Raw genomic sequence first — 27535 nt, 5'->3', positions numbered from 1 at the left:
ATTTGAAGTATGGGGGGGAGGGGATTTAGCCTTCTTTTATTGCCTGGCAAAAGTACATATGTGATCAGGATACAATTAATTTGATCTAATGTTTGGCTCATCTGTACGAACAAGGCACTGACAGGGAGCGTGGAGAGAGCTCTCATGGTCTGCTCTGGATTTTATATGCCAGGTGCAGCAGGGCCAGCCTGAACAGCAGCCTGCTGACTGCTGTGTCCTGTGCTGGGATCATGGAGCGTGATCGTGAAGGTATTCAATTGTCAAATATAAAGCAGAGAAAAACTCATTCCTGTATCTGCCATAACTTAGACACTGTGCATATCTATAAGGCCTTTGTGCTGAATGCAATATTAATTTAAGGCCATATGTCCATATATATTCCCAGATAAAAAGAAAAAAAAGGTAGCATATGCAGTTCTAAACTTAAGATGCGGGGGGGAAAAAAATGTTGTAACTATCCTCAAAGAGAAACATCACAATTGGAAAAAACACTGCAATAGTGTTATACACAAAGAACTACAAATAAATCCTGAAAGGAACCCATTAAAAAAACAAACAAACAACCAAAACAAAACAGTAAAATTAAATCTGCCTGTTGCTTTCACATTATTACATAAAGCCCACTGTATTTCTTTTTCTAAATCTGACAAAGTTGATTTTAAACGCAGTAAATTTCATTTAATTTTTTCCCCTTGTGATGTGAAACTCCCATAGTTCATGAAGCTATTAAGTAAGTAATATTGTATTTACATAAGCTGAGTGTAGTGAAATAGGAAAGATGCTGGGTCTTTTCAGCTATTTTGTGAGAGACTTGGCAAACACATGTTGAATTCTGACTACCCTGTGCTGCACAACCCAGCACCCATTACTGTTCATGAGGTATCTGGCTTGTTCTTTCTGTCTTTAGAGGTACAAAGGCAAGCACACTTGTGCTTGCCAAAATGCTCTCTCTTCTGCTGTGCCTACAAAATATTGACATCTATGTATAGTTGGGCTCCAAATGGAGATTTAGTTGGGTCATTGCTCTGTTTGTAAATGCCAGAGATTCACTGGCATATAAAAAAGGGTTTAATGTGTTTATTTCTCCTTCTTTTGAAATCACCTTTTATTATGTTCTTAAAAATTATTCAGAACTGTTTATCTCTTAATCTATACACTGTGTGAGCAGCACTTCTGTAAAAAGAGAGTAATGTGTGAAATTCAGACCTAAATTCTATAGACAGCAGTTCTGAGACACAATAGGTGCTGTGAACCAGACAGAAAATGTAAGGAAAGGACTGTGGTAATGGCTTGGGCTCACTCCTGCTTGTAACTGATGGCAGTATGGATGAATAAAGTTTTTCTCCAGGGCATATACTAACTGCATGCAGCAAATAGGCATTGATGTCTACCCCTCATCAGCTAACCAATGTTACTGGCTTGTAAAAACACAACAATTATTAGCTGATTTAGAAATATCCTCATGATAATTTCATTTCACTTATGATGCCTAATGGATAGCTAGATATTTGCATGAAGTGTGTGTGGCTTTTTGCCTGAATTGTTAATCAAGTGATTAAGTGGTAAGTGAAAGTAGTGCATCCAGATGACATTAATGCTGTTGCAGTCCTGAGCGCCTCCTGAACCAGGCACAGCAAATTATCTGTTTTAAACATACTTCTCTCTTAAGCTACTCATCTGCAAATCAAAGCAGGGTTGGTATAGACAATCCATTGTGTTAAGTCACCTTTCCTTCCCACTAGCTTTTTGTACTGGTCTGACTACAGCAGTTGTTTTCTTTTGCAGAAGTGGATGTGATGATGCCCACTGTCTCTCACCACAGACATAGACCAAACCTGCAGGCAGAGGAGCTGCTTTGCAAAATAGGCTGAAGACTGAAATGTATTCAGTAAGATTGAACTCTAACTTGCACTAAACTATTTAGTGACAATTTATTACTTCATGAGTTCTTTTCTGTGTCCTGATCTGGGGCCCTCAACAAAAGAATGGCGTGAACCTGTTTGGAGCATGTCCAGAGGAGGCCATCGAGATGCTCAGAGGGCCAGAGCACCTCTCCTATGAAGACAGGCTGTGAGAGTTGGGGCCTTTCAGCCTGGACAAGAGAAGGCTCTGGAAAGACCTTCTAGCGGCCTTCATGTACCTAAATAGAGGTTACAGGAGAACTGGAGAAAGAGTTTTTGCAAGGGCAGGCAGTGATAGGGCAAGGGTGAATGGCCTTAAGCTGAAGGAGTGTAGATTTAATTGGATATTAGGAAGAAATTATTTCCTGTGGGGACAGTGAGGCACTGGAACAGGTTGTCCAGAGTAGTTCTGGATGCTCCATCCCTGAAGTGTTCAAGACCAGGTTGGATGGGGCTTTGAACAATCTGGCCTAGTGGAAGGTGTCCCTGCCCATGGCAGGGAGTTGGAACTAGATGATCTTCAAGGTCCCTTCCAACCCAGACCATTATTCTATGATTCTGTTGGTGCAGGGTATAGCTGTGACCCTCCCATCCTTCAGAGCCTTCACCTACGAGTAGCTGTGGGTGAACTGAGCTGTCTGAGCCTTGGCATTCTGTCCATACCTGCCTTTAACTTTTGGCACCCCACCACACCGGGGCATTTGACCACCCAGACCCAGTCAGTGCCTGGCTCCGCTGCAAGAGCGGAGGATGGACCACGGGGCGAGGCGCTGTCCTGTGCCGCAGGACACAGCCGGGCCCCCCAAAAAGGCGGTGGGTGCCCCCCCGGGAGCGGATCGCGGTCCCCGCACCAGCCGGGGCCCGCAGGGAGCCGTGCGAGGGGAGCGGGCCCTCCCCGGCGGGAGGGCGGGCGGGAGGGAGGGAGGGAAGGAGCGGGAGAGCCGGGAGAGCGGAGCAGGAGCTGCCTCAAATGCTTGAAATAATTCCGCTTCCGTTCCAGAGCCGGGAACAGCCTCCCACGGCACCGGGGCCTCGGACCCGTCTGCTCCGTCCCCGAGCGCCCGCGGCGGCCGGGCCAGCATGGCAACCTCCCCGCAGAAGTCCCCTTCTTCCCCCAAATCCCCCACCCCTAAATCCCCTCCGTCCAGAAAGAAGGATGACTCCTTCCTGGGCAAGCTCGGCGGCACGCTGGCCAGGAGAAAAAAAGCCAAAGAAGGTAAAAAAAAAAAATAATTAACAGGTTTCCGCGTTTCCTGGGAGTTACCTTAATATGGGGGGGGGGGGACGGAGGACGGGGGGAGGAGACAGGGGGAGAGGAAAAGGCTCTGGGGAGCGGGAGGAAGGGGCTGGCGGGGAAGGACGCGCGGGGTGGGGTGGGGTGGGCAGGCGGCGAGGGAGGAGCCGCCCCGGCCCCGCCGCTCCTGGTGCCGATCCTGGGATCTGTGTGCGGGGGCTGCTCCTGGGGTCTCTGCGGGAGCCGATCCCAAGGTCTGCGTGCGGGGGCCGCTCCGGGGATCCCTGTCTGGGGGCTGCTCCGGGGCTCTGTGCGCCGGGCAGCCGCGGAGCTCGGCCGGGGAAGGAGCGCTCCCCGGGCAGGGCCGGGGGCTTGTCCCTCAGCAGGATTCACCTCCGCAGTTGTGGTGCAAGCACCCAAAACCTTAGTGCTCGGATCCTCCGTGATTCATAAACATGCAGTGTCGGTGTGCGGTGTGGCCGGCACACGTCGCTCTGAGGAGCCAGCGTAATGCAACAACTGATTTAATGTTCATAATCATTGCTCAGAGGCTTGTAATGTAATTTGCTTGTCCTGGGGCTAAGCAAAAAAACCTTCGCCTCACGACAGCGGACCTTTGCAGAACGCCGAGTATGTAGAACAGTCTGGTTCTTTGTCCATACATGTGAGTTAATGCCCACCCCCGACTGAATCTGCCTGTTTGAAATCCCATGAGGCAGAGAATTGGAATTTAACCTCGCTCGCCCATCGTTTTCACAGCTGAAGTTAATTTAAATATGATGCAAGTAGAGCCGAAGTAACAGCTACTTCAAAACAGTTTTTCAGGCAACATTCGTTGCTTGCAAGTGCAAAGAAAGGTACTACACTCAGCAGACCCTTGCTCCTCATGTGCCCAGGGGCCATGAAAGGAGGCACAGAGTAGCATCAGGGCTGTAGACAAGGATGATACAAACTTGAGAGAGTACAGCCCTTCATTCTGTAGCTATCACATCATCTTTCTGTGTTGCATGGGCTTGCTTTTCCATTAAAACCCATGTTGCATGATTGTGCTTGCTTTATTTGGCTTTCTCTGGTCATTGTAGATGGCCCAGAAGTTGATGAAATAGTAAAGAACGACAAACTTTATCAGTTATCCACTTTTTTACGTTATTCTGTTAAGAGTATTTGTGACCATTGGCAGCACTGAACTAGCAACAATCTTCCTTAACGAGTCCATGTTGTAGGTATATGTAGAGATCTTTAAGTTGGCCTATTTGTAGCAGATTTGGTATGTCCGTTTTATTTTTATTATTATTTTTTATTATTAAATGCTCTTTTCCTTAGTGACAGATGTTTAAAGTCACGAGTCTCCAGCAAACTGTTAGAGGTAGAAGCTACTTTTATCTACAACTTGTAATCTTACAAAAAGATGTATTCTGTGAGATCATATTTCTTCTCATTACTTTTACGTCTGTATTGAATTTACTGACTAAAATCTGCACCTGCCACTTCATTACCTCATCACTGTTTACCCTTTTGAAATTTTGAACCTGCATTAGTATTGTCTTCTGTGTTTCCCAATTTTATAAAGTCTATTTAAAAATAACAGTGGCTTGGAGAATAGTGGGTTTTTTTTTAACTTTGTGAGGAGTTTGTTATTTGCTGATGGACAAAAAAGTATTGTATTAAATTCACCTTATCCTTCTTACTTCTGCACGTATTTGTGACATTTCTCACATTTTTTAGTGGAATGTCAGGATCTGGATGTTCTGGATTCTGTAATGCAGTTTGTTAGCCCGATATCTCTACCTACACTGTTTTAATGTGAATGTTGATCCCTAATCTTGTAAGGTCTCTCAAAAAAATGAACTGTTAGTAGCTCTTCAGAAATAATGCTCTGTTGTTGTTTTTTTTCCTCATAGGGTATTCATTTCCCCTTTTCACCTATTTAGTCTTGTGATTTGTCATTTTAATATTCCAGTAGAATAAATCCAGTAAATTCTGGATTTATACCAGTATCTCACCTATATTGGTATTTCTTCATGAGGCAGCAGTTCTGATTATTCCAGTTTGTTGTTGTGTTTAATCTATGGCCAGTAGAACAAGTGCTCTTTTGAATGAATGTAGACTATGCAGAAGATACCTCTGTCATCCCAGTCTCCTGATCAACTGGGTTAAAGGCCTGGCTAGAGCTACTGTGGCATTTTTTCCAACCTGTACACCCTTAGGGGCTACCATGGAGCTGCTGCACACACCCTTCTGTTTTGCTACTCTGTGTTAAGCCAGACCCTGATCAGAGTGCACACCTGAAATCAAAAACTTGGGATCAGACCTGGGCCTCTCTTTCAGTCAGTGTAAGTTCTGCTTTTACACAGAGGACAGAAAGCTACTGATTTGTTCCAGTATTTTGCTGCAAGGGCTAAGAATTGGTGTTTTTGAATAATGCAAGAACGTTTTCTCTCTTGTAGGGAATATGCTACTTACACTTTAGTACTGTCTGTGCTGTGTACGTAGTTAACTGTTGTAGATGATACATTATTACACATGAGTTTTGACTTTGTCACCAACAGCCAATTTTATCACTGTCAAAGTGATGTTTTCATTTATTGCAACAATACAGCAAGTGCCAAAATGCTCCACCAAATGAAAATCCTTTAGGATCTGAAGTGACATTATGATAAAGAAAAATGCAGATTATTTATGAAGAGAGTCGTCTATGTAGTTTTTGCTACACCTAAAGTATTTTATAATATAAAGTGGGTTTTCTGTAATAACATTAATTTGTATATGTAAACCAATACAAAAATATATAGCAACTTCAAAGTTCTTGGTAATAGTAAGTAGTCCACCAGAGGCAGAGATGAGGGTAGTCTAGACAAGTGAAATGAATTCTCTAATATGACAGCACAAATTGTTGACCAAAACAAAGAGAGTAATCCAAGATACTGTTACTTGAGATATCGTATGTGATGTAAGCAGGGCTTAGTCATACCCTAAGACATATGTTAATATGGAAAATACATTGTCATTAAATCTTAGAGAATACTTGATCAAATCTAGGATTTGGAGCTCAAATTTGCTTATGTTGTCATCTATCATGTTGGCTTTTATCTGGTTTTCATTTACGATATCTCATCACCATTGATGTAATTCAAGGATGAGAACATTGTACTTTAGTCTTTCCTGTGAAAGCATGTGCAGCTGCATTTTTAAATGTTGTATATGTTCTCTTAAAGTAAAAAAAAATTAAAATTATTGAATATATTTGGAGTTAAAGAATTAGCTTTTTATCCAATGAGAGAATGGTGAGATAATACTAAAATATTTGATGACCTGTTTGCAAACTGAACTGCCATATGCAAATATTATTTGTAGTTTTTAGCAAGGTTCCATCCCTTTCATTCCTGAAAGGCATTCAAAAGCTGAGCCACCCCATATATGCTACTGAAGGATCCCAGTCCTTGTCTATCAGGAGTTCAGATGCATGGTGGAGCTCGTCATATTAGCAAAAGCAAACCACAGATTAATTTTTTTGTAAGCTCCTTGTAGAAGCTTGAATTGTGGACTAAATATATGTCTTCAGACAAGTGCAAGGAGAGAACTGAATGTTGTTTTGGTTTTTTTTTTTTTATAAGATGTGTGTGGAGGGCGGTGTTACCTTATGAATTTTTCATGGTGGGTAAGGTCACGTGTGATTGTCCTCCTTGAGTTTTCCTGGCCTGGCGATTATAGACACAGAAAAATCCGCTCCCCCTAATAGCTTACCTTAGTGGAGAATCTAAAAGAATTGGCCCCTGACATGCTAATAAATCTGTGACACGTTTGGGAACGGAGAGCGAAGTTCGGAATTGCTTAAATTGCGTAGGAGCAGATGGGAAACACAGAGCTTGGACCCCTGCATTTGGCAGAGAGCAATTGTACAGGCTCAATCAGTTTTCCAATTGATATGACATCAATTTCAGCAATTTGACTGCTCTTCTGCCCCGTTTATTTGGTGTTGATGGGCAGGAGAAGGAATGAATTTTCTGCTACCTTCCACTTACAGTATTTCATCTTTTTGTGTTGCACGTCTTGTTTTGATTTAGTTTTGGTATGTGAGGTCACAGCAGGCAGTATTCTCTGTATGCCTAAGAGAAGAGCATATTAACAGTGTAAAATATCGTAGATTCTGGTGTGTTTTGATAATAACCTTAAATTTCTTAATCTTTACCTTGTTTCCACTTTGCATTTTATGGAATAACATGAAACTAGGACAATCTGAGAATACAAATTAAGAGTAAGTGTAGGGTAATGAAAGCTTTTCAGGTATTTTAAGTAAAATGTTTGTCTTTCTGCAGTCTGTGAGTAAAATGCCTTGCTGTGTGACTCACTGACAGAGAGATTATGCCTTTGCCTTGCTGTGGGCATTTTACTGTGAAAGAAGTGTATTCCTTGGTTTACAAGAAGTGTTCTGCTGAATTTTAATTGATATATTCGAATCATTTTCTTTGGACCTGTTTCTGCAACTTACTTTTGAGTAATGCACACTCTTAGTGCAAATGCCTAGGTTTTTTGTCAGTAGATTTTTGTGCCTCTCTGTTTCTCACGTGAGAGATTCTAGGCTACTCGAAATGCTTTGCAGGCTTCCTCTCATCTTCTGCTCTCACCCGGTGCTGAATTTAAAATGCAGACGAAGCTGGAAGAAGAACTGATCCATGCCCTGCCATCATATTTGCTCATGTGTGCCATGAATGGTGAGAACGAACCACTGAATGCTGATTTCATACTGGTGCTTTGAAGATGGCATCTAGTGTCTTCTGTGAAAAGGAAATAACGGGGGGGAAGGCTTTACTGTCAGTCTTGTATCTCTACTTTTGAATTGCTGCCTTTCGCTGCAGCATATCAGTACACCAACCCTAGGCCTTTTTGTGCCATCTGAGGAGCTCAACAGCTGTTTTTGCTGTCTGACATAATGATCTCTACTGCCAACCTTACTGCATAGCAACTGAAATGTGCTTATAATCTTTTCCCTGTATACTGTGTTGCATATTTCCATGTCCCTGGGGTACTGCCACAGGCACCTTATGGACAGCTGCGTAGCTGATGCTGGGCAAAACCTGTTAGCATCACCATTGAAATAATTATTGCCTTGGAGCAAGTTCTGTTGAGTAGGTGGAAGGAAGAAGAGAGGGAAGATCCACTTGCTTTGTTTGTCATTTCATTGCTACGAGCCGTGTGAGCATGAGAGTAAGAGAAACTACTAAAGAGGACAGCACTGGGTTTTTGTTTCCATCCTTTGAATCCGAATTGTCAGGGGATATCCGGGGAGGCCTCTCTGCCCTGGCCGTTGGAGGGATCGCTCGGCAGAAAGGAAGATAATTGTCTCTGAAACGCTTCTGTTGGCGGAGACGGACAGCACGAACACCCAACTGTTGCTCGGGCTGTGCTGGCAATCACCCTCCAGATGCAGCTCTGGGGCACGTTTGTAAATGACAGCTCTGACGTGCTCGAAGCTGTTTGTCATCTGTCAGGCCGAGCTGTGCCGGGTTTGTGCGGGCGGAGGAGTAACTGCTGCAGCCTTTGGTAGTTTTGGGGTCTGTCCCGCTCTTGCCTTCCCGCCTCTGCCTCTTCTTCCCACGAGGGCTGCTCTCCGCAACAAACAGGAACCAGTCAGCACTGTTAGTTGTTATCTGTAAGGCACTGTTAAGCATCTATTACTGTTTATATGTGGCTAAATCAAGGGCCAGGTCTTATTGTGCTAGGCACTATACCTTCACAGTGCCAAGAGCCCCTGCATGCAACAATTTGCAACCTAGAGCTCTTTATCTGTTTATCTTGCATATTTTTCTGGCTTTTTCTTCCTGTAATTTGCATTTTAACATTACACCTGGCATTTCAGTTTTGCTAGTACTCATGATATCATCCAGAATTTTTATTTAGCACATTTTCTCTTTGTTTTTTTGTTTCAGCAGCTTCTCCCCCCCCTTTTTAATAGCCTCTGGTTCTGGTTAGTTCAGAGAAAGATATGAGAATACTGTCAATGCATTTCTGAACCTCAAAAGTCACAGAGAGCCCTAAAATTACTCTAAACAATTCATTGTTTCAACCAAATATTCGTGTAGGGCCCAGTCCAATTATGTTTGGTCCATGTGTTTCCTGTACAACAAACATGTGAGTCCCAGATGCCAACCTTTTTGCCAGACAGGTTATTGAGTCTGTATCCGGAGTTATCCCATCATGGTATAGCTGAGCATATCAGTGCCTGCTTTATGTTGAATGTCCCCTAGGATGTGCAAAGGGGTGAGATCCTATGGGATTGTAAAACAGGATACGGAAAATGGGCTGCCAGTGTTGAGGTTAACACAAAGCACAGCACTGCCAACCTCTTCTGTGCCAGAGGGGGGCAAAGGCAAGTGGTGGTGTCTCACTGGAGGCAGGAGGACCCATGCATGCAGTAAGGGGATGTGTATGAAGAGGACACAGGCTGACTCTTCCCACAAGAGCACCCTTGATCGTTAAGTATATCCAGTTGCTTTTGAACTAATTCAAGTGACACAGAATTTAATTTTTTTTTTTTTTTTTTTTTTTTTACTGTATGCATGGTTAATTTTTGAAACTTATTGCCATGGGATGTTTTGGATGCCAGAAATATTTTTTAAAAGTGGGCGGAGGGGGGGGGCCTAGAAGTGAGTCTGGCTGGATTTTAGATGGAAAGATACTCCAGTGTCTGTAGAGACCCACCTGGGAATCATGTAGGCCATCACAGACATTTCAGGTTCAGAAATCATGAAATACCTGTTATGAAATTGAAATCCATGGCTGTTAGGAAGCTTATGCAAGTTTTATTGGTTTGCTTTTCCCTGTGTATGTTGTAAAGAAGGTGTTTCTGCCAGGGACCAGGACCCTAGGCTTTGTTGTCCTGTTCTGACCCAATACAGCCATGAATTCTGTTGTTCTGAATTCTACCTGCAGGAGGGCATAGAGTCATTGAACTCTGTCTTGGCATTTGACTGCCAAAAGCAGCCTAAATTATGTGGACAAGTAGCTGCTACACAAGTATGCCTTTTATTTCCTGTGTTTTTCCCATTTGAGCAGTTTCTCCATCGTCTGAACCCACCCGCCTCATACAGGCTAAAACTAAACATGCACAGAATGGGTTAAAGGAAGGGAGGTGGTGAAGGGGAGTAGAGAAGCAGAGCAAGGGGTCTGGCTGGGGAAAGCAGCTGCTCTCTGAGGTGCTGCTTCGCTGGGAGGAGGGACAGGGCTGGAGGGCAGGGGGAGGGAAGGAGGATGTGTGGCTGTGTCCATCCCTTCCTCTCCTCTCTCCAGCAGCAGCTGCTTCCCCCCTCTCCTTGTGCTGCCCTGGTTGCAGTGGTCACTGCTGAGCTCTTTGGGGTGCTGTGAGCAGACCTGGGTGAGGGGGCTTGGTGGTTTGGCAGAGCTCGTTGCCACCACAGCTGTTCCCCATCTGTGGGGAAGGGGTGATGGCCACAAGCTGCCAGCTGGACTGTGCTGTCCTAGGGACAGCTTGGGTTGCAGAATTGCTGAATAGTTACAGTTGGAAGGGACCCCTGGAGACTGTCTGGAGATGCAGGTGGCTGATGGTTCAGGATCTCAACTGAGGGAAGGTGGACTGGTCTGGCCCACCAAGCTCGTACCTCTGACTGGCCAGGTGTGATGAAGGCAGTGGTAACAGTGTGCTCTGTCAGTTCTTTTCAGTATCTGCTGTAGTTGGCTGGATGCATAGCAATTATCTAGATGAAAGATAAAAAAGATTAAAGTGGTGGAATAAAATCAGCATTGAACAAATGGTTGAAGAGCTTCCAGTGCCTCCAAATTACAGGACAGAGCCATGGAAAAGAAAAAAAACAGCTAGAGACCAGCTCAGACTGATGTACCTTTATTTCAGTGTTAATTTTTTTCTTTACATCTCCAGATTTAAAATATGCTTTTCCTTAGACTCATGAAAGCATGTATCCAGTTTCCAACATGAAGGTGGATATAGCTAAATGAAGCTGTAGAAGAGAGTAAATGCAAAGTTCTCATTTTCGTCCTCATTGAAGTGAGTGTGCTGTCAAGAGAATCTGTAGTTTTAGAACTCTAATGTTTCCTGTAGCATTTAAAGGAATCTGCCCTGAAGATAAGAGAAGACCTAGAGACCAAGACTCTGACCAAGAGAAAAGTTCTCACTGGGTTTGATTACTGTTTGTGGGATTCTACATCTTCTGAAACATTTTATCATAAAGGCATCTTCCTGAAAGTACAGATTTGTGCTACTGGGAATCTTGCTTGGACAGAATCTCTGGGATGTATCCTAGTTTTAATTTCCTTTTTTTTAATGCTTTCCACAACCATTAAACAATGCCCTCCCTGCAGACCAAATAGTTTAATTCTGTGCTCTCTGCCTTTCTCACGGAGATTAAGATAAGGGCAGTCCAGTTATTTTGTTACTTCACTGTATCTGAGATCAAGTGCTTCCTAATAACCTAATCCACAGAATTGTGCAGTCTTTTTCAGCAAGATGCTAATGTTGCTGAAGGTGAAATCAGAAGTTGTAGGAGCACAACTTAACTTTGTGAAGTGGAATTTGGGAGAAGCAGTGGTTAAGGTGTACCTAAAATTTTGTTGCTTTTCCATCTGCTGCTTCTGTCCTCTTCCTCCCCACGCTAGTTCCTATTAAAATACAGTTGTTGTTGACTTGTATCTCTAATGCTAAGCTGTTTTATTAGCCAAACTGCAGCCAAAACCAAAAAGGAGATGACCCTTGAAAGGACAGTTAACACTGCACTTGGTGCAGTCAGTGCTGTGCTGGAAGCCGTTCGCGTGATGATGCCATTTTGCGTGAGAGAGGATGAGCTGGAAGGGAGGATATTTTGCAGCTCTTCACATTTTCACTTGTAGCTCTTCCAGATGCTGGGGTGGGGCTGAAGGCTCATCTTGCTCTCTCTGTGTATTCTGTGTGCCTTCCCCAGCTTGTAGTAGTTCCTGTGATGCTTTTGAGTGTGTGGTCGGAGCACCGAGTAGCAAAGGCACTCGGAGCCTTGCTCTTCACATGTTTCATCATACATTTTTTGCTTGGTGTGCTAATACTTATTAATAGATAACATTACTTGGCTTGGATACCCTTGTCCCTGTTGGAATTGGGTGTGTATTGATGTACCAGTGAGTTAATTCACTTTGGTGACCAGACTGAAATACAAACAAAAGATGTCTTGGAGCAAAAGCCAAATCAGATCAACAACCTTATGTGAATCCTTAGCCTACTTTGCAACCACCCCTTGGCAAACTGTGCTCAGGCCAGAGAAAACCAAGGGCCAGAAAAAAATAGGGATGTGGCTGGTCAAGAGTGAGTTGTATTGGCAGAGCTCTATTAGGAAGATTAGCCACCATCTGTTCACCCAAATCCTGCACCTGGCTCTAGACTGTTCAACCAAGCAATGATCTTACTCAAAATATTAAAGAATTGCAGGGTTAAATAACAAGGCTCTACAGCGTCCCAAACATTCTGCTTTCCTTTTAGTTTTGTAGTAGTCTCTGTAAAATAATTGCACGTGGTACTGTGAAATGTTCTTGTTATATATGTGGATTTCATACAAAATAAAGGAGAGCACATTGGTCGTGAGATGGCAACACTGCTTTTATTTTAATCTTCGCACTTCTCTTCCTGACGTCTTATTGATGTTTGCATTAAGCAGCACGTAGTGTACCATGTTTAACAATATGTTACTTTTCCCTAGATAATTATTTTTGCAAAAGAAAACATGTGCAATGTATATTTTTGTGAGTCATTCTCGGTAGCTGTAGTCATGTTTAAGTCCTTCTGGCTTCTCTGATTTCTGCTTAGCATAGAGCTGGTCCTGTTCTTCACCTTTCCCATAGAGTGTCTGTGGCACTGACCCAGTGATGGGAGAGATCAGCCTTTATTCATAGTGAAACCTGTGAAATCCTGTTTGGAGGAAGGGGCTTCAGTCAGGGTGGTAGGAGAGGGGGTGCAACAATTGTCAGTGGCCACTGGTCCCCCTCAAAAGCTCTGAGCAGAGACTGAAGGGTGTGGTAGAGCGAGGAGCAGCTGCTCATCTCCAGACCAGTAGTAATTTCCCAGATATGAAAATGCAATCTCATACTGCAAAAGCTTTGAAAGAATCAAATCCTAGATGGAGTCCTAAACATTATAATTTCCTCAATGTTTCTTTAGCATAGGATTCATAATTTTTTATTGGAATGTATGTTTGCAAGAAGAAAAAGTTTGTCACCACATCAGTGGTATTAATACTGAAGTCTCATGTGGTACTTGAACCTCTTTACCTGCCTTTGCATGCAGTAAGTCAACTTTTAAGTGCACTAATTAGTTCTGGCCTCTTGGCTTTGGCTGCTGCAGCAGTGAACAAGCAGGTAATTCAGGTGAAGTTAAGCTAACTATGCTAGAAACAGGACTGAGAAGGGGAGTTATGAAATAACATTTTTCATCTGTGCTTTTCTGCCTTATCCTTTGGAGATACCAGCCTTTCCAACTGGCCACATTTCTTTGATCATTTTCATACAGTGCTTTCTGTGTTCATGTCTACTAAAAATACCTAAAGCTCCATGTTATCAGCCATGTTCAGTAGGTGGACTTCAACATAGCCCTTTTCTTACCTCAGCAGGTAATGATTGCTGTCTTATTTTCCACTAGGATTTAGCACTCCAGCTTCTCATTTCCTGCAGGGGAAAAAGTTAACTTCCTTCCCATGGCCTGTCCATGGGCTTTCTGGCCTGGATTCTAGGATGTGCACGTTAATGTGTCAGTGCTGTCCTGCCAGTTGTACCTGCACTTCTTTAGCTCACAGTTAATTGTTTCCCTGGAATTACAGACAGTGAAAGGTGTTAGGTGATCACAGGGCTGTGGCTGACCACGTTCCTGGCTCAGAAAACAGGCAGGTGTCATACTCAGCAAACAGATGGAGGGGGTGCAGGCAGCCCAGAGAGCACGTGTGCCATCAGGGTGGGTGCTAAGGTCAGAATTTCCCAAGCAAGAATGTCTAAATTGCTGTGCCCTACTTATCCAACTGTGAGCTGGATTAATGAAAGGGAGAGTTTAGACAGAGAAGTACTTTGGGTACATTTAGTGAGAGAAGAGATGTTTTCTTTTGTATCTGTACAGGTGGTCCTTTTGAAGAAAGCCAAAGTAAGCTTCCTCACCTGGGTAACAGCCTGAATAGGTTGGCAGGGTGTGAATCCATTTTCAACACATGTAAAGAAAAGCATAACAGTTTGCCAGTATACTGCCCTTCATTTATTTTTTTCTCAACAAGTTTTTTCTTTGGCCATTGAGTCAGGCTGAGGCCTAATAATTTTTTTTTTTTCTTTTAACCGTAGGCGGTTCTAAAGTAGCAAAGTATTAATAGTGAAATATTGGTTTAGAAGAACACTAATGCACAGGGGATTCTAGAGCAAACGAGGCAATGCTGTCAATGGTTCAGATTGTTCTTAATTACAATAATGGCATTATAGGAGCTGCAGTTGCTGTCGGGCACAAAAGAAGATAATGATAATGTCAGAGTGCTCAGAGTAAATGCAGTATAATGTATTGCAGTGCTGAATTCAAAAGATGATATGCCTAACTTGTCATCAGAGTGCATGAAGAAGAAGAATGGTAAAAGGTCAGAACACTTTTTGTTGTAACTATGCAGTTCAGGGTTTGGGGGTTTGTGGTTTTTGGTGGGTTTGGGGGTTTTTTTTGTGGCCTACGCTTTCAGGCTTAAGAAGAAATGTCAGGTCTCATGTGTTTGAATGATGCATATTGATTTTATTAGAAGGTACGATCACATCTGTCCTCCCCACTTGGAATAAAGAAAATCACTCTTGCTTTAAGAAGGAAAGGAAATACCTATTGGTTCAATAGCCTCATACCCTCAACACATTTGATATTGATCCTATTAGAATAAAAGAACATGAATATGGTAGGTTTGGCCCCAAGTCAAAATTTGCCCCAGTAGCTTCTGGAGATGTGTCCAGATCTTTTTAATGCATGTGATCCCTATTTTATAACGACCAAAAAAAAAATTCACCTCTGAGTTTTGGGCATGTTTCCAAGCTGGATTTGAATTTTATGGCTAGAGGCCAAATCTGAACTGCAGCACTTGTAAACATTTTTAAGGCCGTATGCTTACGTAAAAGAGACTTTACTGTTTTACTGCAAAGCAAAACCCAGCAAAGCAGCTTGTGGTCTCAGATTCTTGTCACTGCTTTGTTATGATTCTCAGTCATAGGTAAGAAGAGATAATAAACTGGAAAATAGTTATCCCATGAGTGTTCTAAGTGATTTAGTGTCTTGCATAACTCCTAAAACCTCATTGCAGTGGTGGGTTGGATTGGAATAAAATAATCAGCATCCAGTCGATTTGCACCTTTATTATTTTGTTAATTTTTAACTGGCTCGAAAGAGTAACCAGCAAATGAAACGATTTATGTAGAATCCTAATAAATATTTTTCAGGAGTTGTTGTCTCATGCACAGAAAGCCAGCGTGTAAACACAATTTCTCCTGACGGGACCTCAGGGTGCAGGTGCTCTGCAGGGCACAAGGTGGCTCCAGCTCACGAGGAAAGCTGGCGTGAGCCGAGTGAGTGCCAGGAATTAGTTCAGAGGAATCAGCCAGTAGTGTGTCAGAATGGAGCTCAGCGGTTTGCTGTATTGCAGGTCTGGTATTTTAAATATGGGCTGAATCTTAATGGCCTTTAGAAGAAAACCGGGTCTGGCCTTAGAGTCGGACTGGTAAATTCAGGTTGCGTTTTGTATCTCGTATTTCGTTTTAGAGGGAGTTTCCCCAGTGGATTTTATCAGACATTCTGAGTGAAGTTGGTCTTGTCCAAGTAAATAACAACTCTGTTCAGAACAGCATTCCAAGGGTAAGCTATGGAGATAAACAGAGTTGGTGTGTACACTAAGAACACAAATGTAAAGTAAGCTGGGCAGAGGGTAAAACAGAGATAAAGGTTCATGAGAAAGGCTTGAGGTTTTTTTTTTTTTATCAAGGAGGTTGTTAAAATTTATTGGGCAGAGAAGATAACAGAATAAGTTGATAAGAAAATTGCACATTATAACCAACAATAGAAAATGCTTTGTGTCTGTTGTTGGTCTTGCACTATGTAACAACAGCATTTTTGTTTTCAGAGTCACTTAGAAGTGAATTGCTTGTCCAATTCTATTTCCAACATAATACTAGCTGCTAGTAGTCTGTCCTTACACAGAACATCTTCATCTGAATGTTTTTAAACACCTGAGAATTTTAAAGTGAGACCAGAAAAGGAGAAATGTTTGTTCTCTCCACACCACCTGCTTGGGGCAACTGAGACAGAAAAAAATGAATTGATTTACTCATGTGATCAATCTGCAGAGTAAGAAGTGGAAGAGAGCAGTGGTCTCCTCATTTCAGTGTTTAGTCTTACTCCATTAGATACCTTTGTGCCATTAGAGTTTTTTGTTGTTTTGGTTTTTTTTAACTGTCTGATGCATGCCTTGATATAGTTTAGACTTTTATATGAAACTGAACTTTTAATTGGTTGGGTTTGTTGTTTTTTTTATTTAACAGCAACTAATCTGGTGTTGCATTTTTTTTTTGTTTGTGTAAACTAGGTAGAAGTTTCCTGGGGTTTGAATTTTTAAATTTGCTTTATATACAGTGGCAGCAGGCATTATGTTAAATAAGTATGTTAATAAATAGCAGTTCTCAATGTGATCTTTGCCTCTGTACCAAAGGAGGAGGTTTGCTTAAGAGATTTAAACTGTTTTACTTGATAACAGTCTTTCTCAAAGTAATGTCAGGTGTTAAAACAAATTTGTAAATCTAACTTTGCTGCATTACTTATTTTAAAAGTCTTGACGGCTATAATTTTCTTTTCTAACAACTAATGTTAAATACAGTGAAATAAATGTTAAAATAGTGCCAAGCACCGTTTTGGCTTAGTAGATTTTCTGTATTTTCAGTTTTACAAAATCATCTTATCAAAAATTAACTGTGGGCATGATTCTAATTAGTAACTCCCCATATTAGATCTAATCCCTTTGTTCTTCATTCAGACAGAACGCCCATTAGAGTCAAAGAAAGTTTTGCCTGAATAAGGAATACAACAACTGGCTCTAGTTTTAGTACATATAGGGCCAGATTGTGGGTCACGGCCAGCTCCAGTGTACAGCTCCAGTGATTCCAGATCTTGTGCATAATAGGCAGATCCTTCACACTGTTATGATGGTACTTTATTAACATGTCAAATACAGAAGAAAAAAACCCTGACAGTTTTATGGCTGCTCAGAGTCTTACTAGCACGTCTTAATGTTTTGTGTTTCTGAACTGAAAATTATGCAAATATGTCTTCAAAAACATTTCCCTGTTTTCATGAGAGAGTGAAGAAAATAGAAGTAATCAAAAATTGGTATTAAATACGCAAATAGTTTGGCCAATTAATAAATCTGCTGTTGCAGAATAGAAGGTCTGTGGGCTGGAGCTGGCTCTTAACTTAATGTTAACTTACATTTAATTAGCCAGACCAGATGGAAGCTGGCTAAGCTTCGCATGAAGGCTTGTGGGAAAAAGACATAATCTTCCATTTTGTCAAAGGAACTAATACCACAGATTAAAGGTCGGTGTTCTTTTCAGAATTTAAAGAGTGGATGCATAGTGGCTGACAGCAAGAAACAGCAAGGGCACTAACAAATTAGCTTAACCCCTCGATGACTACTATACTGGCTCTGCTTCATTTGATTCCCCAGTTCAAACCATCGGTCTCCAGTTTCAGTAATAAGTCCCAGACAGATCAGAATGTCTGTAAATTTTATTCTTTTGTCAGGAAAGTAAGAGTCATATGTAGGCAGTTATCATGGGTAGAGAGATGAAGTTCTGGGAAAGGTTTTCTTACCCAGTGGAGTAAAAATTCATGCTGTTCAGATGCTAAGCACTTGGGATCAGTCTGACAAACCACTTAATTCCTTGCTTAACAATAAACATGCAAGCAGACAAGTCAAGTAGACAAGTCAAGAAACCATTCATGTGCTCAAAGAGGTGCATACATGGATCAAGTCAGGGGCTCAGAACTTAAGGACTCTGTTAAGGCTTGAAAATGTAGTAGAAAGAGTGAACGGATCTGTCAGACTGGACCTCAAACATAGCTGCAAGAAATTGCACATTTTTAAAAATGAGGAAATTAAAGTCTATTAAAAAAAGCAAGCAAGAAAGAAAAGGGCTTGGTTTATGCTAATTGTTCAAGCATTTAGTCTTCAGGGTTACTTTCTAGTTTTTTCTGCAAGGTAAGAGAGAGTTCTTTCTGAAGTGGAGAATAGTAACCTACGTACCAAGAAATTAAGACAAACTCAGCCTTGCCATGAAAAATCAAATGACACATTGCTTGTGCAGAAAATAAGGTAACCCTCTGGAGTAGGTAATAATTGCTATGACTTTGTTCTGCCATCTTTCAATATCCTATTTAGAGTGGAAATACTTGTGCAAAGTCTAGCTTGGGAAAGGCAGCTAGTTGAATTAGGTTTATACCTGCGTTCATGTAAACCAATAGGGAATTAGATACCTGTTGGACTTTCCCAGCTGGGATGCAGGCACCTGTGGAGCTGGTAGATGTCTTCTGAACACCTAAACACGCAGTGAATATAGGTACCTAAACAGCTACTTAAGCTGCCACAATGCATAGTCTCCTCATAGTCACAAGGCATTTTTAGACACTTAAAAACAAACCTTTCAAAACATTCTGGAGCTTGCTTCTAGGGTTTGTAAACGTTTTTGCTACCAGACCATCTTGCCTAGTTTGTTGCATGTGAACTTTCCCGTAGTGGCCACTATTCATTTGATGGTTTTGTCACATAAGTAAAAATCATTTGGATGAGATTGGGTCAGTTCTTACAAAGAGCAGAGTATTTTGCAAATCTCAGTTAATAATCTGTGCTTGCTGACAGTCCCAGGAGAGAGGGCTGGGGACCTGAATAAACATGAAAACTCTGCAACGTGTTTATACAACCTGTTGTATAGATGGAGATTTGATATGCTGAGGTGAGGAAATCTGTGCTGCTGTTTACTGTAGCATTTTCAGAGTGTAGATAAACACAAGATTCCAGCACCATGCTCTGCAAAGTCCACAGATTAAAAAAATTAATTTTAGTGTGCAAAGCTTTTATACTGTATCAGCTGAACTGTAGCACATATGGATTTGGAATACCACTGAGTACTTTGAAAGTTGTATTCACATGTATTTGTGTCGATGCTTTCGACTCCTTTCTCATTTTTAAATAATTACATCCTGGGGATGGAAGAAGAATTGTTCTACTAGTCACTGTTTACTAGACCACATTTATCTATAGTTACCAACTGGTGGCGTTAGAGATAACCACAGTTATTTTCCATTTTGAGTTACTGACATATTTCAGATACCACTTAGTGACAAAATATTTGAAGGGAATGGTAAATTTAAAAGCCATTTTAGTTGCAAATGATGGAATTAGGGTTTACTTATCAAGCTCATTTCAACCTTTATAAATCCAGAGAAGTGTAGGAGTAGGTAGTGCACTTTTGGGAGAAGTGTAGGTAGTATGAAAATACTGGGTTTAGTTTTCTCATCAGATAAAACTCAACAGTGGACATCTAGACTCAGCTCCTGTTCTCTGATAAATGCCCACTGCCTCACATGGAGAGTATAGTACAGCTCAGTAGGATTTGTCCCAACAAGTACATTTGGAGAGAATCTTTAGGAACAAATTTGTTCATATACCTTTGATGAGTGTGTCAGACATCTTCAGGTGGGGATCACACTCAGTTTTGTGAGGACACAAGTACAAATTCTACTTTCATTAAACTCTCTTACAAAAAACACTGTTGAAATTGGAAGAGTTTGGGAGCAGCCCTTTTCAGGGAAGTACTGTGCAGTATGAAACTTGCCAAAAACTAATGGATTGTTTGCAGGAAATTGGAAGTTAAAGTGCATGAGTCAGTCTACTTCAAGGCTGAACAGTTTCCACTGAACTTAAATAATGAATGCCAAGACCTAGAGACAGTACAATCAGCTGCAGCAGTTTTCTTCTGTTGTTTCGTCCAGGCACTGTAAAGGATTCTATGTTTAGCAGAGTCCTCCTCGTCTTTTAGTTCATCAGGCTTTTTAAAAGTGTTAGCATACATTGCTGTTTCTAACACAGAAACCTTTGCAGAAGGAGCAGCAACCCAAGCATTTTTCTTTTTGCTTCAAAGCAGTTACTACAGAGTATGGACTAGAATGTGCAGTTTCGGGGATTTCCTCTGCGGAAAACAACTACCTACTTTTGTAATGCCAGTCTCCAGAAAAGGACAGGATCGTTTCTTTACTCAGAAGTGATACATGTTAGCTTCACAAAGTACTCAAGTCATTTGCTTGCCAGTGTGTGCAAGGATTTATGAAATATATCAAACACTAGATACAAGACAAAATAATTCTTAATATTTTTGATTTGTGGCAGATCTTATGCCCAGAGCGTATTTGTGCAGTACCACTTTTTACCAGAGTACTAAATGAATCTAACTCTTTGTAGGAATGCAAGAAAAGAGTGAGGTGCTCCTGTATATGCACATGGCTTACATTTCCTTAATATGAGTTGGTTATTTGATGTCTGTGCATATAAAGAGTGGTTGGGGGCAGGCATGGCCCAGTCGATTCTTTGCTCAATTCTGTGCTCCTGCAGTGGGGGTCCTGTTCTCCAATTTGCCTCAATAGCTGAACTTTCTAAGCATTTCTGAGTTGGACAGTCACTGTGTGCACCAGAGCCTTGGGACCTCGGGCTCATGCAGGCGGTGTGAAGGGAGGTAGGTGATGTATCTCCATCCATCTGCAGTTGCTCGAGGCAGTGTGAGTGCTGGGCCACAAAGATCACTGTGTGCCTGGAGTCACAGAATCACAGAGAGGCCAAGGTTGAAAGGGACCTCTGGAGGTCATCTGGTCCAACCTCCCTGTTAAGCAGGGCCACTAGAGCCAGCATGTCCAGATAGCTTTTAAATATGTCCAGAGATGGAGATTCTACAACCCCTCTGGGCAACTTCTGCCAGTGCTTGGTCACCCTCATGGTAAAAATGTTTTTCCTGGTCACCCTCATGGTAAAAATATTTTTCCTGACGTTCAAATGGAATCTCTTGTGTTTTGGTTCGTGCTCATTACCTCTGGTCCTGTCACTGGGCACCACTGAGAAGAGTCTACCTCTGCCTTTTTTACAACCTCCCTTCAGATATTTGTGCACATTGATGTGATCCCCCTGAGCCTTCTCTTCTGTAGGCTAAACAGTCCCTGCTGTCTCATCCTCTCCCCATGAGAGATGCTCCAGGCCATCAGTCAATTATTTAGAATTCTGCTGTGCTGATTCTACATAACATTCTGTTGCCAAGTCTAGAAAGTTGCCCACCTAGAGCATGCCTCCTAAATAATGGCTACAGACTCAGCTGTGTTAATTTACATGTATGGGTCAGAGTGCAATTTCTTTTCCTTTTACCCACAAAAGGTAATTATTTCCTCTGGAGGTTTCATTGCAGAAGACCGTTGAAAGGCCCCAGAGAAATCTTACCATTTCAGGTCTTGAAATAAAAGCTGAATTACACCCGTGGGTATAATTATCTGATAGTTTTCTAATGTTTATGATCTAAGTAGGAATGTTGGAGTCTTGATTTCTTTTGTTAATTTAATATTTCACTTAATAAGCATTTTTTTTATAAATAGCAGCCCTCTCTCTTATATTTGCTAGTTAGTATGAAGACAGACAAGTGAAGGCCCAACCAGCTCAGCACATAATGGCCAGAGATGTACGTTTGTAGAGGAGTATGAGACACATATGATGGTTTTTCAGAATGCTCTGCCAGCCTCCACCAGTTTGGCAACTCTTTTTGTTCACTAAACCTCTCTCCAAACAGTTTTTCTGGGGTGAATTTTCCCATTTGGCCTCTGACCATGTGAAGGTTTTGACACCTGTAGTATGTTATATAAGGAGTTTCTCAGTTTTACCATGAGCTTTCTGAAGACCCACCCCCTAATGCTGGTTGTACTGTCTAGAGTATTGTTTTTTAAGTGCACATTCCCTCTTCACCTTCTCTGCTGAATGATCACGTGGTCCTGAGTGTTATCAGGATTTTGGAAAGTTCCAGCACTAATGGTGTTGTTTCATTAATCTTACAAGCTGACTGAAAGATGGAGTCTCACTCCCATCATAAACTCTGGGGTGTTGCCTCCCTTGAGCCAACTCAAGTGTCTCTGTGTCTGTGGAATGTGTGGGATCAGGAACTGACATAGGTTAGAACTAACCTTTTTTTGTTGGCTGGTTGGTCAGTTTAATCCAAAGCTCTTTCCTGACATAATTTATCATAAGGCCATGTGAATACTTGTGCAAGAGATGATGATCATGTGGGAGTAAGAATGATCAATAACTTTGGGAACAAGGTGCAATCACCGCTTTTAAAAGCAGTGGTCATGGCACAGGTTCCTGCATTAGTTTGGATATTTAATTATTGTGTGCCTCAGTTTCCATACACGTGAAGTGGAGCGCAGCGACGGGGATTAAATTTGGAAGAACCTTCGAGCTTTCGAGACGAAAAATGTTAAGGGTTATTAAGTGTGAACGTGGTGAAAGGCTTAGCAGACAGGTGTGGCTTAAAGAAATGGTTTGAAATCCAGTAATTTAGTTCTAGGTTTAATTGAAAGTTGTAATCCCAGCAATTGGTGCCAGTGTCTTCTAGGATTTAAATCCAGCGCGCTGAAGCGTGTAATTTAAGGCTTTACGGAACAGTATTAGCGCATACACGCTTATCACTCAGCACGTGTTAGCATTATTCCTGTGGAATGCTCCTAATTAAAATCCAGTAGTAGCTTACAGTGCATTTGGTGCTTACTATCACGAGCACTCAGTCAAGTTAGCAGCAAAATAAATTTAAAGGAGTGATTTTTTTCTCGGAGCTACGATGCAACTGGCAGACGGTTTTGTAACTGATGTTGTCATTAACATACAGGATGTTTTGGCAAGAGACTCGTTTGTTGATCAAATGATTTCTGTTTTCATTTTTTTCAAATCCTAATATTAGCTTAAGTAGGAGGAAAGGGACTTTCAGTTGGTACATCAGAAAACGGGATGCTTTTGCAGCAAAGTAGCCATTAGGGCATGCCTGGTTTACACATTGTACTCTGACATCTCATACTTCAAAGCTTGATTTGTTTTGGAAGAGTTACACCCAGAGAGTCTCGAAATCTGTTGCTCTGGTTTTGAATGGAATGAACAAACATCAAAATAAGTGTTTTGTAACATCGTGTTGCTTCTTTTTGAATTTTTTACATTGTTTTTTGGGGGCCTGGTGTATAGTTGTTGCTCAGTAGATAGGGTTAACTGTTTTAGTGTGAGCAACCAAAGTTTTAAGTATGAATTCTAACTTTTTGACCCTATTAATCATAAAACTGCCTGACCTATCTTACTTACTGTAAAACTGCTTTTTTTTTTCCAAATTGATGAGTCATGAGCATATATTAAACACAATTTCTTTCAAAATTAAAAAAAAGCCCTGCTTGCGTGTTCAAATGATTTTGTAAGCTAAGAATTCAGCCTTATGTATGTCAGTCCATATTACAGTGGGCTTATGTTATAATAGCTTCAATGAAAATTAGGTCTAAACTAGAGTAGACTTTGAAAAAAGGGTTGTGGGCACATGTTTCTGGGAGTGGCTGGAAGAACTTACTGTAGGGGAAGGTTCAGCCCTGTATGTGCTCTACCTAGAAACCAGATAGGGTGATGTTTCTGGTTAAAACAAGATGCAGAATTTAAAGCAAGGAACCGCTGAATGTGAAAATTAATTTTTGTGTTTACACAAAAAGAAAAAATCCAACTATGCTCTAATTCATTTTCTTTGCTTCGCCTTCCAAAAATATTTTTAGAAATTAAATACAAAGCATTGAAGTATTTCAACAACCACTTAGTTGCAGGGTTTTTTTGTTTTGTTTTGTTTCGGATTTTTTTTGTTGTGTTTTGTTTTGTTTTTTATAATGTTATTAAAACTTCTTTGGAGGATAACAACCCTCTTGAGGACCAAAACCCTGCCCTCTGTTACAGCCAGTGCTTACAGGGCTTTTTAACCCGCTCTGTGCACAGAAATCACAGAGTTGAGAAATCACAGAGCTGAGCAAGAACTAAACAAAGACCCATGACAAGATGTAATTCTTTCTGTCACTCAGTTCAAAAACAAGTGTGTTTTGAGGTGCATAGCCTTTTGAAAGTGTGGGAATATTTAACTCCTGTGTGTCTGTGGAACTGTTTTTCTTCAAGGCACGAGCTTGCTGCTGCTCTGTGTTTCTGAGCACTCCACAGAGCTCAAGTGAATCCTGGCACTGCTCCCCGTGGGCTGCAATTCCCCTGGGAGCGGGTGGGTGGGGAAACTGAGGCACGGAGCCACAGTCTGGCTTCTGGTGTACAGAGCACAGCCAGCTCCAGGGCTTCCTTTGCTCTTTGGACTTCAGGGATCACTCTGTTTTCTCCCTACCAGCTTGCTCTCTTCCAGGATATTTTCTTTCTACTTTGCTTTAACATTTTTCTCCCAGAGACCAGCCACTTGTTAATTTACCTACAGATAAGAAATTGTGTGTACAGTTAGCAAAAGCCTTCTTTGGTCTCATTCACCTTTACCCCCTCTCCTCCCTTATTTTCTTCTAATTCCCAGTGACCCTTCTTTGACTTTTATTACCTTTCAAGAAGTGGCAGAATCAGGCCATTAAGTTGAAGTGAGTTATGAAATACTTAACCCTCTTGTCTCCCCTCTGAATGCCAACCCCACACATACCAGTTACGCACGTAGGGCTTTTTTTTTGTAGAAAAATGTGACGTCTGAGTGTTTGTCTCCAGCCCGGATTGCGACGTGTGTGAGATACAGGACGGATAAAAACAGAAACTGAATTTCCTCCCAGTCTGAGTCCCTCATGTCTCCAGGAGCAATACTTTTACCATTTTAAAAATGAATTTTGAGTAAAAAAAATACACTGCAGGGTTCCACACTTTATTCAAGGAGTTAAAAGTCTGGAGCCGTGCTTGATGAGCCAGATGGTCTTTAACAGTAACATTGTTCATATTGTTTAGATTATCCTGTTGCAAGTACAGTGCCTCGTTTACCTTTTATGGAAGAAAGTGTGGAAAATTGACCACAGATGTAAGTAACCAAGAATGATGGCTGAGGCAATTCTTACCAGGCCTCCCTCTCTAACACGCCTGATCCTGCAGATAAAAATAAATAGAGAAATGTGAGGCAGCATGAGAAATATCTAGTGTTACCTATTTAAGTGTTTAATTTGAGCTCTGCGAGCTACCAAATTCTTTATTTTCTTAGACTGAGATTTCTTCATATTGAACTGGTTTCAGTCTCTCGGTGTAGGCAGCCTGAATGTAGATTTTTATCCAGGTACTAAATAGCACATCATTATATATTTTTTCCATCCTGGTTGAAAAAAAGGGGTGTGGGAAGAAGCCAAGTACGCTGACCTCAAACACAGTTTATGGTCCAAAAATCTTCATGAGAAGATTGGTACCCATTTTGTACTGTAATGAGAGAGCACAAACTCCCCATTAATATTGATTTGATTGGTATCAGAAGCAAAGGCTGCACCAAATTAATTAGAGGTAGCTCATTGTTACTCCTAATAATGGGCTGTTGAGTTCGTGAAGCATCTTGCAAGTCAGTTACAGATTGAAATAAACTTTTTTAGACAGGTATCTCTTTTGTGCAGCATCTGGAATTGGAAGGCTCAAGAGAACAAAGAGAAAATGCTACAAATGAAAGCAATAAAGCCCTGTTTTATAAAGTCCTTTTGTCTCCTATCACTTTTCTTTCTCTCTCTCATTTCCTTCCTCTTATTAGGAGCTGCTGTCAAAGTGCATTTACTTATGGCAAGTGGTTCCCTTCGGAGCCCCTAAGCTGATATCGCTGCATTTGCATGCAGGTGCTACTGTGGTGGAGCACAGCCTCTCAACTGCCCTTTCCCCCTGCCCTGGCAAGGCAAAGAGAGCTGTAATTATAAACCAACAGGTTCACTGTGTGAGGGGCCAGAAACTGAAAATCTCCTGTTTGTTCATCAGCACGGGTTGGCTGGCTGGTGCTCTTTAACAAGGTGGTAGATTCCTTTGACTGTTAAAGGCAACATCTTCCCTTTATTACACTAAGCCTTGATTGATCCAGGAAATATTTTCTTTCGCTTATGCAGTGCTTTTAAACTTAATTCTGCCAGCACAAGTTTCTGGAAGTATATACTATCAGGTTCTCTTCCTAATATTATTTAAAGACTTTTCAAAAAACTGTCAGGAAAAATGTTTTACAGGGGTCAGAGAAGGATGGAGATTGGTGACAACTATGCAATCTAGGATGTAATGTAAAATCAGCAGTTAACACTTGGAACAGATTTGTAAGGCAAAGTTCAAACAGTCAATTTAAAGTGCCTCTGAGTGGGACAAGAGAGAGTTAATAATACTTTTCATATTTTTAATACCTGCATTCAAAATATGATAAATTGGATTGGCAACACAGGGTGCTGTTTTTCATCATTTACCTTCTGGTTCTGCTCCCTGCAGGATCTGGAAAACAAGATCACTTGGACATGGAGGCTCTGGCTCTGTGCCTGCAGTTGTAGGGTCGAGAAGGGGGAAGCCATTGCGAGGAAGTGGCAGCAGCAGCACCAGAGCGGGAGAGTGGGAAGGTGACAATAAACCTGGGGCTTGGAGGGGGAGATGGACAAGGTGAAAGTAGTGTTCAGAAGGTGACCAACTCGAATCAGGAAAGTGGATGAGAGGACAGTGATGATGTGGGTGAGGGACTGCTTCTGAAGTGGACTAAGCCTGTGCCTGGGAGACAACAGCCTTGAGCACTAATCCTGGGTCTGTTCTGAGGCTGCATGCAAATTCTCTTTCTTTTCTGTCATATTCATGAAATTGTGATAATGACCATTGTCTGCATCCAAGTGGTGTCAGGAGGCTTAAAGTGCCATTGTAGTTCTGAAACGGCAGAGATGTGTTGACCTTCCTTTGTGCCTGCAGTTGATAAATGCTTACCTCAGTGACAAATTAAGGGTTTGCTTTCTTCTTCCTGAGCAACCACAGCTATGAAAAGGGTTTGGACACCATCCTGTACTACAGCAGACTTGTTAGCTTAATTGCAATTGGGCTGCACAAATAACAAAGGGCAGGATTCGCCTGACATGCCCTGTAGTACTAATGAAAATGGAAACATTTGAAGAAAAACAGAAGCTTTCAGGTCCTTGGTTAGGATTAACTTGTTCACTGATGTAACATTTTGCAGCCAACTTCTAAAACTGATCCAGATCTGTCAGATCAGGTTTTGTGCTTGAGCTGATCATTCAGCAGGGAAACGTCACCTGTGTTTTAACTCATTCAGACTAGAAATAAATTTTAAGATCAACTAAAGTCTGAATGTTACAGAA

The 27535-nt window shown here is 41.6% G+C and overlaps 1 protein-coding gene across 1 annotated transcript in view; it reads left to right on the top strand.

The window, feature by feature from the left end:
* The first annotated feature begins 2822 nt into the window (after nt 1-2822).
* Nucleotides 2823-27535, top strand: part of PARVA (parvin alpha) — a 66479-nt gene continuing 41766 nt past the window's right edge. The window contains exon 1 of the mRNA XM_064657307.1: nt 2823-3117. Coding sequence (XP_064513377.1) covers nt 2982-3117 — 136 coding nt within the window. The 5' untranslated portion in view covers nt 2823-2981. The remainder of the gene's footprint in view (nt 3118-27535) is intronic.

The sequence above is a fragment of the Pseudopipra pipra genome, chromosome 6 (genome assembly GCF_036250125.1).
Source record: "Pseudopipra pipra isolate bDixPip1 chromosome 6, bDixPip1.hap1, whole genome shotgun sequence".
Lineage (NCBI taxonomy): Eukaryota > Metazoa > Chordata > Aves > Passeriformes > Pipridae > Pseudopipra > Pseudopipra pipra.
The sequence above is the reverse complement of the archived record's forward strand: the minus strand, read 5'-3'. Positions and strand labels throughout refer to the sequence as shown.